The sequence below is a fragment of the Phlebotomus papatasi genome, chromosome 3, assembly GCF_024763615.1.
Source record: "Phlebotomus papatasi isolate M1 chromosome 3, Ppap_2.1, whole genome shotgun sequence".
Lineage (NCBI taxonomy): Eukaryota > Metazoa > Arthropoda > Insecta > Diptera > Psychodidae > Phlebotomus > Phlebotomus papatasi.
Genome location: NC_077224.1, coordinates 2,518,505 through 2,538,158, shown reverse-complemented (window position 1 = coordinate 2,538,158; position 19,654 = coordinate 2,518,505). Strand labels below are relative to the sequence as shown.

The window sequence follows — 19,654 nt, the reverse complement described above, 5'->3', positions numbered from 1 at the left end:
CTTTTTTTTAGTCTTCAGTATCATCAATGTATTTACAAAACTGAAAAAAAAAGAATTTTTTCTTCCATTTAAAAAAAATCTTTAGTTTTTGGGTTAGAAATATAAAATTTTCTTTTTGTCTTCAAATTTATTTTGTATATCGTCTTTATTATTTTCTGTTTTTTTTTTTTAAATTAAGTATAAAAAGAGAGAACAATTATATGGCATTAGAATAGATAATTTTTCTTCACAATTAGATATTTTCGTTTTTACTTTTTTTTTTTAATTCTCTTTAATGTCTCTTCAGTTAGTAGTTTTTTTTAATTCTTTCACCAAGATTTTTTCCACCATCCTTCAGCTTTTTTTCCTCGTAGTTCCATGTCCAGTTGCGCACAGTTTCTTTGGTTTCTTTTCTTTCAGGTTAAAAGAAAATTTATGATTCTTTTTTGCAGGTTGTAGATTTAAACAAAATAAAATATATTTGTTTGCTATTTATCTCAAATAAATGGATATCATTCACTTAATTTTCCCATGAGGTTTTGTCTTTGCTTTTTGGGTATTTTGGTTTAGATTTCTGAGGATTGCGCAACAGGGATTGCGTAAGTTTGTTTGGGATTGATTGACAGAGAAAACGTGCATTTCAGAGATATTTCTTTTCACATTTTACTGAAATTGGTTTATTCTTCTAAGAATTTTTCTGACTAATTCTCATTATGATTTATTTCTCTGCCTGAAGTGTCTGAAGCGCTTCTATCATAAGGCGGTCTTCAGACTAGAAGTTTAGCCCAGTTCTCAAAGGTCGCAAAATCCTGATTAACGAGCAATTTTATTACTCAAGATAAGCCCTCTCTTTCGCTCTCTTGGCAAAGCATTCCAGAGAATGACAACCCTTTCTGAACCAGGCACACTGAAGCAAGAAGATCTGGGTAGGAATTCTGTAACTCTGTGAACGCTTCACTAGTGAAAGGTTCACGAGTTTCCCTTCACGACTACTAGAAAAGTTATTCTGTAACTTTGCGTGAAGCAAGAGGGAAAATGTGTTGCAATTTTCCTTAAATTTAAGATTTTCATCAATATTTCAACTAAGTAACTATAGAAAACACTAGAATTCAGTGTTACAAAAGACGTCGTGTTGGTTTTTAAGTTGAATATCGAAAAATTTTTCAGTGGCTTCACGGGCTTCACCGAGTGATAACATCATCTTCACCGAAAAATTGGCAAGTGAAACCACATAACTTTTCTGAAATTTTACCATCTCTACCTCAAAGTGATCTTTTCACGTGAAGCTATCGCTAGTTACAGAGAATCTCTTTTGCTATTGCACTTCAGTGAAGCGTTCACCAATTTTGACAAGTGATCACTTCACAGAGTTACAGAATTCCCCCCCTTGGAAGATGATCCAGCAACCAAAAAGTATGCGAGGTACTGCGGCCTACCAGTCGAAAGAATCCTGGAAATGAAATCCACTACACGGTTATCGAAATAACCGGACAGTAGAAGATCGAGTATGGAATCAACATAAACGGACACGTGATTATATTTACGAAGTCCGAAGACATAGTGCAAACATGAATTAAATGCAAGTCTCGGACGACTATGCACCTCAGCATGTGTTCTGCAGAACAACTCACACCCGTAGGTGAAAAGTGCCACAATAAGTGCTCTAATCAAAGGGGCGTAAGTTTGGTATCCTCGTAAAGTTCGCGTCGTAAAGTAAGTGTATCATTAAAGATGACACCTAGATTTTTTACCTTAGAGGAGAGTGGAATTTCTTCATCTGAAAGGGAAAGCGGAAAGGAGATTGGGTTTCTTCCTCTCGAGAGCGCCAGTAGTGCCTGCGACTTTCTGGCTGTTACATTTAAACCTTGAAAGCTTAGAGAAAAATAACGACGCTAAGAATTCACTCCAAAGATCTTGTTTTATCGGCGCCAAGAATTGAATTAATATTTAATATATTGAACAGGTGAAATACATAATAACTGGCATTCAGTACCAGACCATTATTGTAGTCGGCCCAGTGTGAGATCCTCTCCAAATCATCATTCACATCATCAAACGCGTGAGATGAATTTAACTCTTTCCGGACCACAACGTATCCAGAGAACGAATTTCAGTAAAACTCACTTTATTGTAAGTCTTAGTGGTCAAATATGATACTTTCGTTGAGAAAGAATTTTCTCCGCCTCTGGGAAATTGGAAAACTCATGGGAACTCTCGTTGAAAGAGTTAACGGGAACTCTCGTCGGAGACGAAAGAGTTAACGGATCTGCGGAGCAATAAATCTGAAGATCATTTGCATACAAATGCTACCCACAATATCTGAGAACCTGCGGAAGATCATTTATGTAAAAAGAGAAAAGGATAGATCCCAAAAAGAAGCTCATTGGAACCATTTAGAAAAAAAATCCATGTGAAAATGGATTTATAGGGGAAAGTGCTCTCCCTTCGAAAGTTCATGTCTTCGCATAATGTGAATTTCTTTTGTTTTTCATACGAGATTTACCCTAAATTATCACGGAATTATCAACAATTGATGATAAACCAACTAATATTTAATAGAAATGTGTAAGTCTCTTAGAAAAACTAAAAGAAAATTCACATTATTCGAAGGCATGAACGTTCGGAGGGAGACTACTTTCCCCTAGTAAATATTTGCCTATAGAAAAGTTCCAAAGGAAAATTAAAGCCATTTCTGATCAATTTTCGAACCAAAATCAGATTTAAATTAGAGTAAATGTCCTAATTGAAAACCATTTCCAGACACTTTAACTTTCACAGAAGATTCAACACATCAGGTTGATATATTTTCTGAAGAGAATTACATAAATTTACTCCTTGACTCTTCTGGAATGTTACTGTTTGGTCAAATTCTTTAGATATATTTTGAAAAGTTCTTAAATACAAGAAAAATACGGTAGTGTAAAATGCTGCAATTGGAAACAAATTAATCCAAATGGAGACAAGGGAAAGTTTCTAATTGGAAACAAATAGTGTAAAAGAAACCGCGACGAAAGGCTTCCAAAACCTTGAGTTGCTCTTGAGAAAAAAAAATCATATTTCCGGGGTTTCCTATTGAAGCATTTGCAGACACTTCAGAAAAACCCTTTTTGTTCATGAAATAGCTAATGATTTCATTTGAAAACTTCACGTATCGTTAACAATAAAGATTAGCACTTAATTTAACTAAAATTAGCCAGAAATATGACATAAATGTTAAAGAAAACGAATAAACAAAAGTCACTTTATTGTGTTTTTCATTGGAAAACATGGTTGATCTATGAAAAATTCAATGGTGAAAAGGTACACTTTTAATTTTTCTGAGAAATTAACAAATTAAAATTTGTGAATATGAATGGATTTTCACTTTATTTTGAGCAAAATTAACTAAATAATGAAACTGAAGTATAGAAAATATATAAATATAATAATTTAGTACTGTATTTATCATTAAAACAGTGACGTTTCCATTTGGAGTAGCGAAAAATTTCCATTTGGAGCAGGTTTTGAATTAGCTTAATTTACCCTATGCCGATTTTTCATGTAAAGTCAAAAGCCCTTTTGGTTCTTAAAAGGTTCAAAAACATTTCTTTTGGAACAATATTCAAAGCTCATAAATAGGGGAAACTGGGGCACCACCAAACACGGGGTAGCACCAAACACTAATTTTTATTCCTAAACTACTTGGACTATCTATACCATTTCTTCAGTGGACAAGCATCCTTATAGTGCCTATAAATTCATATAGGTCTTATCCTCTGAAGTCGAATATCCGATTAAAAAATCGCAGTATTTGGTGGTACCCCGTGTTTGGTGGTGCCCCAGTTTCCCCTATGTTTTTCTCCGAGAAAAGCTACTCTCATATCCATGAGAATGCTTTTGCACTTTTGTTTTGTCTTATTTTGTCAAAATCGAAAGTAAATCAAAGGACAGAATTTCATTAAAAGAAACAGTTCCTAAGTGCTTTTTTTTTTAAAAATCATAGAGAACTATTTTATTGACTTCACTAAGCTCAAATTCTTAAAGATTGTATTGATATTGACAAAAAGTTGCTACAGAGAACTGGAAAATGTTCATCATATGTATTGCTCGCAAGAATTATAGCGTTAAGCGGAAATACTTTTACTTCCTTTTTTCTATGAAAATCTAATTTTATATTTTTTTTTAAACAGAAAAGTATCTTCACTCAGAGAATTTTTCTGTTTCATTCCGTTACCGTTTTTTGTATAAAATCCTGAAAGAAAGAAATCTCACCTGATACTTTGTTATCACTGATAAAACCTTTTAAACAATTAGAAACTGTGCCCAACTTTTGTCCACGGACCTGCAAGGAAAAAAGACCCTTCCCTGATCAAGTTAAAGAAAGTCAATGCCTGGGAGAATTCCCCCTGACTTCGATCACGTGGCGATTGAGGAGGTGGCTGTTGTGCAGATCTGGCACATAGCGACTCGTAGTCACGGACTTTGTCTTGCTAGACTCCACGACTCCCTTGCCCGGAATTGTCTTTTTGCTGAAGTTCTGCGTGGTATTTGTGATACTTGGTCGTCTCGGATCGTCGTTGCGTGTGGTGTAGTTGTAAGTCTCTGAGTAGTCATCTGTGCTGGAACTTCCTCGTCTGATGATACTGGCTGTATCCTTGTTGATAGTCACTGGAGATCTCGTTCTCAAATCCCCATTCCTCGGAGCTCTTTCCACTGAAAATCGCGAATAATTCGTGCGCATCGGGGAGAGTTCATCCTCCCCATGGAGTGTCCTGTAGAGCTCTGGTGCCTGCTCCTGAAGTCCCCGCAGGAACAGTGACTTCTGCGTGTCCACTTCACGCACCGGCGTAGCTCCTACGGGACGCAAATCCCTCTGACTGCGACTGATCATGCTGACAATGGACGGACTCTTCAGATTCAACTGAGGATTGGATTTGAAGGCCGTGCCATTGGTTTCGCTGATCCCATGGACATTCAAGCTCTTGCTGCGATTGAGAGCTTTGTAGGATCGAGCGGGCTTTGCCGGACCGGTGTTCTGCGTTGGAGGAGCAACTGTGTTGACAATGGAGACGTTGATGGTTGAGGAGTGGGCTGGACGGTGCTCAAGCTTCCGGGGCAGAGTCTGGGAGGATGTGGTGTAAGTGGGGGAGCGAAGTTGATTTGTAGAGGCACTGAATCTGCCCAGAGTTGAAGCATGAGTCTGATATGGCGAGTAAATCCTAAAGGAAAGTCCGGAAATCAGTTTTTAATTCAATTAGAAAAGATCTATTGCTAATTAATTCGAATTATGAATTGATGGGCACTTCTCAGCGATCACAATTAGCAGAAAAAAGGTTCATGTTTACCATATTTTTGCTAAATCCATCAGCAAAAAAATGCTAACCGGTTAGCAGTCGCCGAACAAAAAGTGCTAACCAGGGAAATGGCACTGCTTAGTGAATTTTCGTTTAGGGTTAGCAGAATTCAACTGAAAATACAAATATTTTCATTTGAATTCATTGAATTGAAATCGGTTATCATTTGGTGCTCGCTGGGTTTTTAATACATGCAAAGTTCACCAAACCTTCGCTAGTGGCGCTTGGATCGATTTTCTAAGCATATTACGCAAAAAACGAAAGATTCCTAACAAGAAAGATCCTTCAACTCTGAATCAAATTTCCCAATGAAGCATCGTAGGGTAAATGTCCTAATTCAAAACCATTTTCAGACGCTTTAACTTTGACAGAAGATTCAACACATTAAGTTCATATTTTTTCTGAAGAGAATTACATAAATTTGCTCCTTGATTATTCTAGAATAACTGAGAAAAAAAAGAGGCACCCTTAACTTTTTTTCCTCATAACTTTAACACTTTTTAGGTGTAAAAATATATCAAAATATTTTTATGTTAATTTTACACCTTTTGAAGGTAAAATCAACATGAAAAAAGGGTAACTTTAACCTCCAATACACCTAAAAAGGGTAATATTTACATCGATTTCGGATCAATACTGCAGGGTAAAATTAAAATTTCCGGAATATTATTTTAACTTTTTCGGATTTATCTCAGTGACTTAGTGAAAATTGTTTAAATATAATTTGAAAACGTTTTAAATACAAGAAAAATACGCGAGCGTAAAATTCTGCAATTGGAAACAAATTAATCCAAATGGAGACAAGGGAAATTTTCTAATTGGAGACAAACTGTGTAACTGAAACGGCGACGAAAGGCTTCCAAAACCTTGTTGAGTTTCTCCTGAGTGCAGGATTTGTTCTTATTCGTAGTCTTTTCTCCTTTCCCATCTAAAATAATAAGAAAATCTCTCCAAAAAATCATATTTCCGGGGTTTCCTATTGAAGCATTTACAGACACTTCAGAAAAACCCTTTTTGTTCACGAAATAGATAATTATTTCATTTGAAAACTTCACGTACCGTTAACAATAAAGATTAGCACTTAATTTAACTAAAAATAGCCAGAAATATGACATAAATGTTAAACAAAACGAATAAACAACAGTCACCTCATTGTGTTTTTCATTGGAAAACATGGTCGATCGATGAAAAATTCGATAGTGAAAAGGTGCAGTTTTAATTTTTTTGAGAAATTACCAAATTAAAATTTGTGAATATGAATGGATTTTCGCTTTATTTTAAGCAAAATTAACTAAATAATGAAACTGAAGTATAGAAAATATATAAATATAATAATTTAGTACTGTATTTATCATGAAAACAATGACGTTTCCATTTGGAGTACCGAAAAATTTCCATTTGGAGCAGGTTTTGAATTAGCTTAATTTACCCTAAATTCTAAGCTCAATATTTCAATCAATTTTAAAATTAGAAAATGGTATTATTTTTGTTGAAAAGTATCCCTTTGCAATATTTTTAACATACTGTATTATTTTTGTTTTCAAAATACGATTTACTTAATGACCAGCACTCAATAACTTTTGTTTGTAAACATGTTTTCAAAATTCCCTATAAGAGAGAAGGAGATGACTAGATCTTTGTTGTATTGACTTTCATTGAAATGCCAAAAACTTGTTTACAAAACCAAAATTACTGTGCGCTGATCATAATGCCCAACGCACAAAAACTTGTTTTGCAAACATGTTTTTGACATTTCAGTGAGAGTGAATGAAATTTAGATCTAGTCATCTCGCTTACTCACAGAAAATTTTGAAAACATCTTTACAAATAAAACTGATTGTGTGCAGGACATAATAATGTTTTAACTTCCAAAACATGTTTTCATAATCATAAATTATAAATTAAGTAATTTAATTTTTGAATGCTACAGTACACTCTCGCTCAATCGGCTTTTTCCGATCTGGATACTTTTTTTATTTAAGTTTAATTCTTTTGATTTTATCGTAAATCAACTTGCCCCATCCTGGAGCTTATACGGTAAAAGATATCAACTTCCGATCTTCAATGACCCCCTAATAAAAAAAAACAATATCTTCAAACGTTTATTTTCTTTCCCCGATATAATAAGTAATAATAATAAAAATTTTATTGGTTCATGCCCAGGATACAGAAAGTAACACGTACGACTATACAATATCAAATATGTAGATAGAAATAGTTCGAAATTAAAATTACAAAGGTGTGTAGCACAAAAAAATGACTTATCATGGGAAAATTTCAGAATGTACAATTGTTTTGAAAGTGTGTAAATCCTTAACATTATTAAATCTTGGGTATTTTGTAATAATTTTACTGTAAGCGCTTTATTATTACTGTAAATTTTATTGATTTTGTCCAAATCTTGTAGAGTTAGGTCTGATATTTTGCAAGGTGTGAAGATTCCTTGCATTTTTACTGTGTTTTATTGTTTCAAATTTTTGATTAGAATGCAAAAAATTATTAAAAACTTTGAAAATAATCCTCTCTCTATCCCAGCCAAAACCATGTTTTTTTCAGTTTTTCTCAAAATTGTCCCAAGCTTTTTCAATAATTTTTGGATGTCTTTTAGAGGTAGTTCAGACGAACATTTCGTCTAAGCCCGGAAAATTCGCCTTTGGAGGGCCCATTTTTCAACTGATTTGGTTAAATTTGGATTTTTTGGAAAGGTATTGAAATTTCAAACCCGGTTACATTTGTTTTTTGTTTAATTTACAAATATCATGAGTATATAAATTAAATATAGGTTAGATTCGGATGACATTTTGGTCCATATGCCCAATTGAGATACAATCTACTGCAGAGATGTGCAAAAACCGTTAAAACCGAATTAACGTCAAAGTAAGTTTGTTATAGTAGCGTTTTGACCATTGACGTACATGTGTCATTTGACGTTTATTCGGTTTCAACGGTTCTTGCACGCCTCTGATCTACTGTATACTGATATTAATTAAATTATGAAACGAAAATTTGAGGAATTTTGCTATTCAAAACTTTCTTCTAGGTTATGTCTAATTTTTAAAACACCTTGCTACATAACCTCTCTTTTTTGTTTGATCAATTTATGAGAATTTCCAGCATTTGATAGTAATTACTTATTTATAGGTTATGAAATTCCCATTAAAAACTTATAAATTGTGCATATCGCCTTAAGTTAACCTCTTGTGTCTGTTTTCAATTTTTTTTTCAGACAATTTATTTTAAAATGTCAGGTTATGTGCTTGGTATTCGGTCAATAGCTGAATTTAATACAGTAAGAACACGGATTTTGACCTGATGCTCTCCTCGTTTATTGCTCAAACGATATTTAAGTAATAAATCAAGAAAAGATTCGGACACAATCTCTAAGGTTATGTATAGCCTAACCTCAATTCTAAAGCTTTGTTCCAAAAGAATTACATTTAAAGACGTTTTAATAATTGAGAAGCTACCATGAGACTCACTATATCGAACTCTACATAAACATAACAAATTATAATCAATGAATATTCTTTCTTATAATGAAAAAGTGTTTTTTAAGAAATTGTAATACTATTAAGGACATTTTAGATAATTTTATTAGTCCAGGGGTTAAATTATTTAATAGTATTTCTGTAAATCTTTTATTAAAATTGCTTCAGGGCAGAAAATTAAAAAGTTTCGTATAGTTTTCATAGGACGAAACATATCCGGGAATTTTTGAGGTTAGGTTTAACATAACCTTACATTCAAGTTAATTTCATATGTCAAATAAAAGAAGCCTGGATTGGGCTTACAGTAGAGTCTCGCTATAGTCCATATGTGGTTCCAGATTTGACACTTGTGTCGCACTATAGTCCATGTCATTTTTTAAAATTATCAACGACTTTTAGTATTGAAATTGCTCGACGGCTTCCACTTTCTTTGCGATTGTGGTTCTTGTCCTCGCTCTCTTCATTATGGACCACAATTATCACAACTACGCAATTAAGTTTGCCAAAAATATTAAAATAATTATGACAACATTGCATGCGTCGCGTACTAAAAAACATAACCTAACTTAAAATTAGTGTTTTGAAATCAACGGTCGATAAATTGTGGACTATAGAGCGATTACTTATAGCGAGACTCTACTGTAATTCTTTTATTATTTATAAATTATTTATTATTTATTATTAGCAGTATGAGAAGTTTGTATCAACATAACCTCACAATTTATGCAATTCTAAAAAAAAATTGAGTAAATATAAATGTTTTATTCAAAGCATAATAAAAACAGATTAAAAAACACTATTAATTCCCAATTCTATTGCAATAGAAAACTTCTTTCTTTATAGACAAATAACTCAATGATTTTATATTCTTATAAGTGGCATCCAATGATGTCTGACAACTTTTTCAATAAAATATCCATTTAAAGAAATCCATTCCTCGTGAAAAAAAATTACCATATTATGAGGCCATTTGTTTGCATCGACAAAAGCCATGTTGATATTCTATTAATTCCAAACTAAAAATGTTTATCAACATTCAGTTAAAAGCCAGAAAAAATGCTACACAAATTAAATAACCCATTTGATCTATTTATTGTGTTAATTTTCTGCATAAAATTTTGCCGTGCAGACTTTATTCACACGGAAATTATTTATGGTATTTTGTCATTAAAATTCGAGTCAAAACAGATTTTTTTTTTCTACTAAAAATAAATAAAATAAATCCCATGCCATATTCCATGCTCATGTTTGTTTTTTTTTCTTTTTGCTCAATCAATAATTAATTTCACAAGGCTGTGCGACATTTTATTGGCAATTTTTGTGTGTTTCTGAGTGGGTTCAAATTTACAAAGAATTTTGATCTTCCAATCAACAAAACAGTCAAGACATTGTTTAATGGAATTTTCAGTTAAAGTTTTTCACTTTGTGATGAGTGCCAGAAGTTACTTTGCAATATTTGCGATAGAGATTGTGAAACAAGTTTCTCTTTTGCATTAATTTTTTAGCAACTTTTCTCCCTCGCAAACAATTGTGATAAATTTGCCTAAAACATCAACAGAAATTGCAAAAGTTGTGGAAATTTAAACAAAAAGGCTGTTGCATGTTAATTTATGGGAGATATTTAAACTAAAAGACGTTTAAGTACTCCAAATTGGCCAAGAGGATAATTGCATTGAGTGATCTTCGCCTACGCTAATAAGTGCTAATTTTGATTTAAAATGAAATAAAAAAAATTAAGCTATAACTTTTCAATTATTGCGATAATGTGTGTGGAGCTTTTGAGGAGGTGATCGTGTTCCCAAGAACCTCGATCGATCATCACGCGAATTTGATCCGTAAACGTGAGGCATTTGTGATCGTCTACGAGATCAGTATTTGTCGTTATTGGGAACTTAAGGGGCGCATATTTCGTAATTTCAAAAAAATTAATAATAGCAAACTTTCAGAATCGATGGCTAACTCAAGTCAGACTTACAGTAGAACCCCGCTGTAGGCCATCGCTCTATAGTCCACAATTTATCGACCGTTGATTTCAAAAAACTGATTTTAAGTTAGGTTATGTTTTTTAGTACGCGACATGAAATATTATCATAATTATTTTAATATTTTTGGCAAACTTTATTGAGTAGTTGTGATAATTGTGATCCATAATGAAGGGAGCGAGGACAAGTACCACAATCGCAAAGAAAGTGGAAGCCATCGAGCAATTTCAATACTAAAAGTCGTTGATAATTTTAAAAAATGACATGGACTAGTGCGACCCAAGTGTCAAATCTGGAACCAAATATGGACTAAAGCGGGGCTCTACTGTATAGAATTTAAAATATTCAAATTGATAAGGAAACACCAAAACAATTTCCCAAAAAGCACACAATGAATATGAAGTCATATGGAAAAATAAGCCACTCCCCTAAGATACTTTTATAATCCTAAAATTTCATTTAAACAAGGTGTCTCTTTCAACATATTTGAATAATTTTTATGTTTTGTATTTTGCAAAATAATACTAAGCTTAACCTTTGCAGCTTCGTACAGAAAATTCTGTCAAAGTTTCAAGATTTTTTATTGAATTCCACACAACCCAAAGCAATTATACCACAGCTTTCAACGAAATCTCTTGCTTATGAGGTTAGTAAAAAGCAAGAAACAAAATTCCTTGAAATTCTTAATTTTTGTTCTAGAAGAAAATTATTATTTAGAAGCAATTTTTACAAAGGTACTTTCGTTTGCTTCGCTTCGTTTGCTCAGCCAGAGGAATCACCACTGAAGGAAAAGTCGTTTTTGCATTCGAATCTGGCAACACTAAAAAAAGTGGCTAATGTTGCATTAAATTTTTAATGTTTTTAGGAATTTTAATTATTCTTGAGAAATTCTTTTTGCTTAATTTTGTTGCTTAATTTTGTTCATAAATCATAGATAATTCCACATAATTTTCGTAATATTCCACGAATTATGAAATGTTGCAAAAGTCGCTGGGCTACCCATATTTAGCGTATTTTTACTATCAAATCACGCCTTTTAACCAATTCTGTGTCACTAAACTAATTCTAAAAACAATTTCCTTATATGTTAACACCAGTTTTTATTGAAATTTCATTGAATAAACTTCACAAATTGGCTTTAAAAAGCAATCTCGGCGACGTTTTTTTCCAAATGCTGGCGACTACCACTACAAAAGCAGAAAAACGACTTTTTCCCGAAATATTGGTTCCTCTGGCTCAGCTACGTACAAAATATTTCCACCTATGTACACCTAATTTTCACCGTAATTATTACACCGGGCACAAAATTTTGCACATCAGTGTTTAGATAGAACTTTCATTTAATTATTTAAACCATTTGTAGATGGTATCGTTCTGAACCACATCCAATGGACCTTACAGAACATGGATTTGAATATCACTGACTGCAAAAATGACTAAAATTTTAAATTTTAGTCGCCTAGCTTTTAAATTGCATTTAAAAGCAAAGCGAATTTAATAAGAAATGCTCAGAATTCATGGAATTTGCAATGAAATAATCACACTTACCAAAAGAAGATTTAGGCGTATCGTTTGAATTGACATGAATAAAATCATATTTCTGTAGTTTATTTAGAAAATGGCTTCTAATATTTCTTTTAGGATATATTTTGGAGGTAGTCAAGGTGAATATTTTATGCAAAGACACCTATGATTGCAAACATTTTATTATCGAATTTTCGAACGCCAAAGTAAGTTTATTCTTTAGGGTCCATTTTGAAAGTTCTTGAAATTTTCAATCCAGTCCAATTGCGAGGAAGGCGCTCCTGGGTGATCTACAATGGACTTAGGAGATTCTTCCAATACGGGATAGAACAACAATATAACATGATTACATTGTACAAATATCTCGATGCGATTAATAACACTATGTAACACGGCTTTTTTCTCAGAACATGGTACGTTTGATAGAGTCGAGTCCCCTGATTAAGAATATCGTTTTGGTTTTGCTCAATCACGTCTAAATTTTTTTGAAATTAATACTGTTATACTTTTTCTGCTTTGCCTTACATTATTCGTTATATCTCAGGTTCTGATGAACGGAAATTAAAAAATGTGGATCTCTTGAAAAGATCATTATTTGTGCTTCAATTTTGATTTTTAATATTTTGAAACTAAACAAAATATTAAAAATTCATTGACACCAAGCGATAGGCAACACTTAGGACTACAATTTTGTTCATCTAAGACATCGCGCTCCGATCACTCTAAATGCCTCATTTATTGGTTTTTGTAATTTTCCAAAAATATGAAATACCTACTTTAGAGCAAATTCCCTAAAGATTTCTGAGAAAATATCTTTTAAAACTTGCATGAAACATACATAAATGTTGAGATTCTTCTTTAAATCGATCGGGGGACCATCAACATAACTTTTATTTACATTCCCAATCAACCCTCATTAAAAAGCTCCCAAATTTGTGCCTCTATTCTCCGTACATATCTACAGTAATAATCCTGAAAGCACTAATTTATTTCTAATTTCTGATTAAGGGCACACAAGACTTAAAGATTTAGCTACATATGTGCTTTAATTAATATTCTAATTTATTATCAGGCAAGAATCATTCGAAAATTTTGTAATGGTAGCTCATGTAATGGGCAAATGATCCATTGAATTTTTAAAAAAAATCACTCAAAGCAGGGAAAAGTGCCCATTCTTCGTAGGATCCCAAGCTTCGTAATGACTAAATCTTCCCTATTTTCTGAATTTTATTTCTTTATTTTTATTTTTCTGAATTTTTATTTCTTCTTTTTTAAAAACTGGACAGGGCACTTTTCGTTAGTTTTTAAAAATACATGCAATGAGCCACATTTATTGAGAAACATAGGAAAAATTTAGTTATTACGAAGCTAGAGATCATACGAAGCATGGGTACTTTCCCGTACTTTCTACTGAGAATTAAAAGATCTTCAGAAATTAGGCTAAAGTTACAATCTAGAACCCTTGTAAGCTTTAGATTTTAAACATTTTTTTGCTGTACAAAGTGAAATACTCTAGAAAATATCCAGTGACTACCATATAGTTATTTACAAGTTTCCTGGAGGCGTGGCTTAATTTTTATTTCCACTTTTCAGCTCTTCCGTGTTCGTCAGAGCGAACTTTCTTCCCTAAATGAAAAACTTAGAATTTTCTCAAGTTTTTATCCTTGATGTGGCTTTTTTCTTTTTCATTTTAAAACTTTCCTTCCCCTAACACTTTTCATTAAAGAAAAAAATTGTGTAAATTGTGTAAACTTTGTGTAATTTTATGTGTAAATTTCGTGTTACTTATTTAAGTACCTTTGTCTTTAATAATTAAATGTCCAATAATTCTGCGATTTTTATTTCTGTATTTTAGAGATTATATCTTGATTTAAAGCCATTTCTAAAGGGGCGTGGCCTAAAATTTATTGGGCATGTAATTCTATAATTTTCTGACATTCGTTTTTGCAACTTTGACAAAACTTTTCCAATGATGAAGTTTATCGAATACGGAAGAGTAAGATATTTCCCCCTTGGCCAGATTCTCAATCGTGAAATAGTTTCTTACCTACGCAATATTGAACCCACCAGTGCCAACTCTCAACCTTGATCGCTGAGATTGAATGAAAAAAGCGGGGAAAAGCAAAAATTTGCGCAGCAGCAGAGTGCGCCAAAAAGAGAGAAAAACCACACTCACCTGCCATTGTGATAGATGTCATCGTCTGGATGGACTTTGTAGCTGGATCTTCTCTGGACAGGACGCTGAACGCCGTCGTATTTGTTCTCACGGCCGTAGATGCTGCTGCCGTAGGGATCCTCGCCGAGGTAGAAGCGCTGCTTGGGACTCACCATGCCCGTGGGCTGATGTTGATCCATATCACCTGAACCGCGTCGCTCGAGCACTCGATCGCGTCTGATTTCGCCCACAGTGCTCCTGTGGACAATGTGCTGAGGTGCTGACTCGATGTGACTGTCGATGTACTCGTCGTATTGCTGATACTCGCCATTCGTGTGGCCGCCACGTTGCTGTGGAGGCTCCTGTGGTGGCGACATGGAACGCTTCGTCTTCAGCTTCGCCTTCCTCTCAGCTATCTTCCCCACGAGTTTCCTCAGTGAATTCCCAATGGCTGTGCTCACCTGCATTCGACAATTGATTTTTTTTATAATAGTAATAACCTAGTAATAATCAAGCTCCGCCCAAGTAATTTTAAGCCACGCCTCCCTTCTAAGGGAAATAGAATATCGAGCTCAATCATCCAACATTTAACATTTATGAAGTCAGGAGTTGATTACAACTCCAAACTCATCAAAATCGGTGCGATACGAGAGCTTAGATTTATGAAAAAATAGACCACGCCTCATTCCTAAGTTATGAAAGATTAGTTATGAGAGACTATTTCATTAATGAAAAAACCTAAAGAGACAAGGAAAAATTTGTGCAAAAATACACCAATTTTCTTAATTCTAGAAGATCGTAATAATCCAAATTTGAGAACAAAATTAGGCCACGCCCCTCTCGATGTTTTACAAAATTAACCCTTTAACGACGAGACACTTTTTACGGACTAAAAATCAAAAATAAAAATTAAACTGAGAAACATAATCAATGATAAGTCTTACATCTAACCTTGGAAAGTCCAACAGAGACTGATTCGGTGTATTTTGTTCTTCTATGAACGATAGGGACAAAAATAGCCCAAAAATTTAAGTAATTTTTCAGACAATACCAATGAATAATATTTTTCGCTTTAATGAAAAATATTACGTATGAGTATTTTAGTTTTTATTGCCAAAAGGGTTTAGCTTGAAAAAAATGTAAGTATAAAAAATAAATAAAATCAATTATGAATTTGAGAATTTAAAAATTCGCCATTTTTGAGCTTAAATATTTGCTACATAGCAAATTGCTAGAGACTTGCAAAAAATATTCTAGATTCCTTCAACCTTCTACTTTACAATTATGTACAGACATAAGAAATGAATAATTTTAGGTAGTCAGGAAAAATTATTTTCTTTATGGGACACCGGTGTTCCAATCGTCATTAACTCTTTCGCGTCTTTAGGGTCATATATGACCCGGGGAAAAAAGTTTCTTTTTGGCTATTTACATTAATTGAAATCTAACTGGAGTCTTGAGAAAATGAGCCAAGAATCTTACATCCTTCTATTATGATGTCGTGCACGAACAGATAGATTTCAATTAATGTAAATACCCAAAAAAAACTTTTCCCCGAGTCATGACATTACCCTAAAGACGCGAAAGAGTTAAAGGGTTAACCGATTTCTTTTTTTTTTTTTTTAACTGAAGGATTGATGCCCTGCAGAAAGTAATCCGATCTTAGTAATTCTTGTAAAATTTTAGTAATAAGATCTGCAGAGAAATAAGCCACGCCCCTTTTCTAAGTGAAAAAGTATATTTGACGGTTTTGTATTTCAAATTTTTAACGAAGAGACTTAAGACAAAATTTAAACAAATTACTCTTATTTTATTAAACCCTAAAAAATTAAAATTTAAGATATAAATGAATACATTAAACCACGCTCCTTTTCGTTATTTTTGAAAAACGTGTGGTCAACGGACGGGACGGACAATACTTAAAACAATTGCCGCAAGAGGGCGATTAGGACAGACGAAGACGAACGAAAAAACGAAGAACGGACAGACTTGAACTGGACGCTAAGAAGAGTGGACGTTAAGAAATAAAAAGTATAAAAGCCATTCTGAGTGTTTAACTCTTTCGCGTCATTAGGGTCATATATGACCCGGGGAAAAAACAATTTTTTTTTGACCATTCACATTAATTGAAATCTATCGGTTTGTGCACGACATCATAATAAAAGGATGTAAGATTCTTGGCTAATTTTCTCAAGACTCCAGATATTCAGGAAAAGAAAATATTTGAGATCAAAAATCACTAATTTCGAACTTTGTGAAATGACTTTTCTTTTTCAAAATTTTTTATATTAATTTTTTTTTTTTTTCAGCAAAAAGCTCTTTAGAAACACAAAATAGAATATCCAAAGATTGTATATTGCACATTTTGATATAATAAACTACTCTCAATTTTCCAGAAAAGCGTGAAGAATTTTCCGGATCATATATGACCCTATAGTCCCCAAGGGTAACAGTGTTTTCGTCCCAAACCTGCAGCGAAATGTAGTTGGGACATTGTTTTTCTTTGTGAAATGCAGGTGGGACATCTTGCTCCTGGACATTTCATCTTATATCTGATGAATTATAACATATTTTGCAATATTTTAGAGTATTCTGCAAGCGTCTCATGTTGTGCAGTTGTATTGTGTGTGGATAAATATGTGGATAAGTTTATTTTTGCCAAATACCACTCAAAATATTGTGACAGTGACTGTTCAAGGGATTACCAGGAAGATTCCTTGAACACCAGGAGTACAGTGTTCATCAAGACAATCCAGTTTGCCATGGTTTTGGCCAAATTAATAACTTCAAGCAAAAAAAAAAACTCTTAAAAAGCCCGTGAAATAGATTTTGAAAATGGTATGTATACTTCCCTTGAGGACAACAGGGTCATATATGACCCGGGGTTTTTCCGAGTTTTCACGCAATGGAAATTTTTTTTCCTCCCTGAACTATTATATTTGATCATAAAGCATTAGGAAAAACTCAATTTTACATGAATTCATTTGCTGAATAAAAGTGGGACGCGAAAGAGTTAAAGGGTATGCACAAAATTGGGGCGGAGCTTATAACATCCACCAATGCTTCCTCGAAATTTTCAAAAAAGCTATCAAATGAATTCATTAAAAATACTTCTAGCTGTCGTAGAGCAAGTCAAAATAAAATATCATTAGTAAATGTGATAGATTCAAAACTTTATAAGGGAGTATCTTGGGATTGTGGGCGGAGCTTAAAAACTTCAAAGACTGTCTTGCAACTTTTTAAAAATAACTGTGTAGGAATCCACTTCACACCATACTTACAAAAAGGAATACAAAAAATGCAGAATAATTATTTATATCTCTTGAAGGAGCATATCTCAAGATTGTGGGCGGATCTTAAAAAATCTAACACTTCCTTGAAATTTTCTAAAAAAAAAAAAATAAAATAACAGTAAACGAATTCAGCAGGCGTGTCTTAAGATTGTGGGCGGAGCTTAGAAAATTCAATGACACGTTAGAATATCTGAGAGAAATATGCTAAAGGAATCCAAGCAAATTATCAGCAAAATCACAATTCTATAGAAATAGAAAATTGTCTGCACTCACCTTGTTCTTGTGCGCTGGCGATGGCGCCCGCGGAGGCGGAGAGGGCTTCCCATAGCGGCCTCTAATTGCACTGTTCACCGGCGACACCGAACGGTTCTTTTGCTTCTGCTCCTCCAAGTCATTGGCCTGGTACATCATCTTCATTTTGCGCTCGAGGGCTCTCTTTCGCTGCGGAGCCACCGGATGTGGCTCCTCTGGCACCTCAACAGGTTCTTCTTCCTCCTCCCGCAAAAATGCCACTCCATTGGGCATTGGGCGGATTTCCCGGTGATACCCTCCATTCTCCCTGTACACATACTCAACGGGCCTCTCCGGAGACTGCCGGCGGTAGTGGTAGGTATTCTTGGGAGACACCACGTAGACAATATCTTCATCCTGCTCGCCACTGCGATAGGTGTTGATCTTCTTGGAGTAGTGATGGGAGTTGTCGCCATTTAAACGCTCAACTGATCCATTTATCGGTTGCCTGAGCTTTCGATTTCGCTCCACTGTACCCTTCAACTCTTCCCGGAAAGCATTCCCGGAGAAGACTCGAGTTGGCGTGGTGTCCTTGCGTTCAGCCCAATTGGAAATTCCCTGGAAGTATTTACGATTTTCCGGGGGACTTGGGGACTTAATTCTCTGACTTGGTGTCGCCTGTTGAAGCGAGTGGAAGCTGTTCTGGACGGGGGATTGGGGATTGTGGGACAGAGGAGTTGAATTGGGAGTGGATTTAATGGTGACATTGAAGAAAGTCTTCTTCGTTGGCTCCACTTCGACATTCTCAATATCCATGTCCCCATTCCGGGAATCCCTGGATGAGTCACTCCCAAAGTGACTCTCCAGCCATTTGCTGGTCTCTAGTTTGCGTGTCTCTTCCTCCTGATCAAAGTCCAGGGGACGCTTGGTTAGGGCATCCTTGCGTTCTCCATCGAGGATGGCTTCTGTAAACAGATTTTTCCATCAAATCACCTCCCAAAACCAAAAATCTTGAGACTTATTGTAAGTCTAAAGGTTCCAGTTCGAAGAGTTCAGGTTCAGAAAGGGGTCACTCATTGTCACATCTTATTGATAAGAATCTTTACCCGAGGAGCACATACAATTTTCAAAGAACTTACGGGGAACTTATGGAGACCCAGATTTTTCAGGGAACCCGGAAAACCTTTACAATTTTCAGGGAACTTACTCATGAAGACCCTAGATTTTTCAGGGAACCTGGAGCAGTCATATATTTCTCAATGACTTTATGGAGACCTAGGTTTTTCAGGGAACCCGGAGAAGTCATATATTTCTTAGGGACCTTATGGAGACCCAGGTTTTCCAGAGAACACGGGGAACCTATACAATTTTCAGGGAACTTACGGGGAACTCATGGAGACCCAGGTTTTTCAGGGAGTCCGGGAAACCCATACAATATTCAGGGAAGTTACAGGAAACTCAGGAAGACCCTAGATTTTTCAGAGAACCCAAAGGAGTCATATATTTCTCAGGGGCCTAATGGAGACCTAGGTTTTTCAGGGATCCCAGGGAACTCATACAATTTTCAGGGAACTTACGGGGAACTCATGGAGACCCAAGTTTTTCAGGGATCCCGGGAAACCTATACAATTTTCAGGAAACCCGAAGAAGTCACATACTTCTCAGGGAC

The 19,654-nt window shown here is 34.6% G+C and overlaps 1 protein-coding gene across 4 annotated transcripts in view; it reads right to left on the bottom strand.

The window, feature by feature from the left end:
• Window positions 1–252: 252 nt before the first annotated feature.
• The window catches only part of LOC129806419 (uncharacterized), a 101,840-nt gene continuing 82,438 nt past the window's right edge, over window positions 253–19,654 (bottom strand). For 3 of the 4 annotated variants that reach the window (XM_055854998.1, XM_055855001.1, XM_055854999.1), the window contains exons 7-9: window positions 18,028–18,950; window positions 14,483–14,922; window positions 3,873–5,177 (exon numbers count right to left, since the gene is read on the bottom strand). In XM_055854998.1, the coding sequence (XP_055710973.1) occupies window positions 4,343–5,177; window positions 14,483–14,922; window positions 18,028–18,950 (2,198 nt within the window). In that variant the 3' untranslated portion in view covers window positions 3,873–4,342. Of the gene's footprint in view, window positions 2,307–3,872; window positions 5,178–14,482; window positions 14,923–18,027; window positions 18,951–19,654 lie in introns of those variants that run through there. The other variant, XR_008752163.1, reaches the window with a different exon arrangement.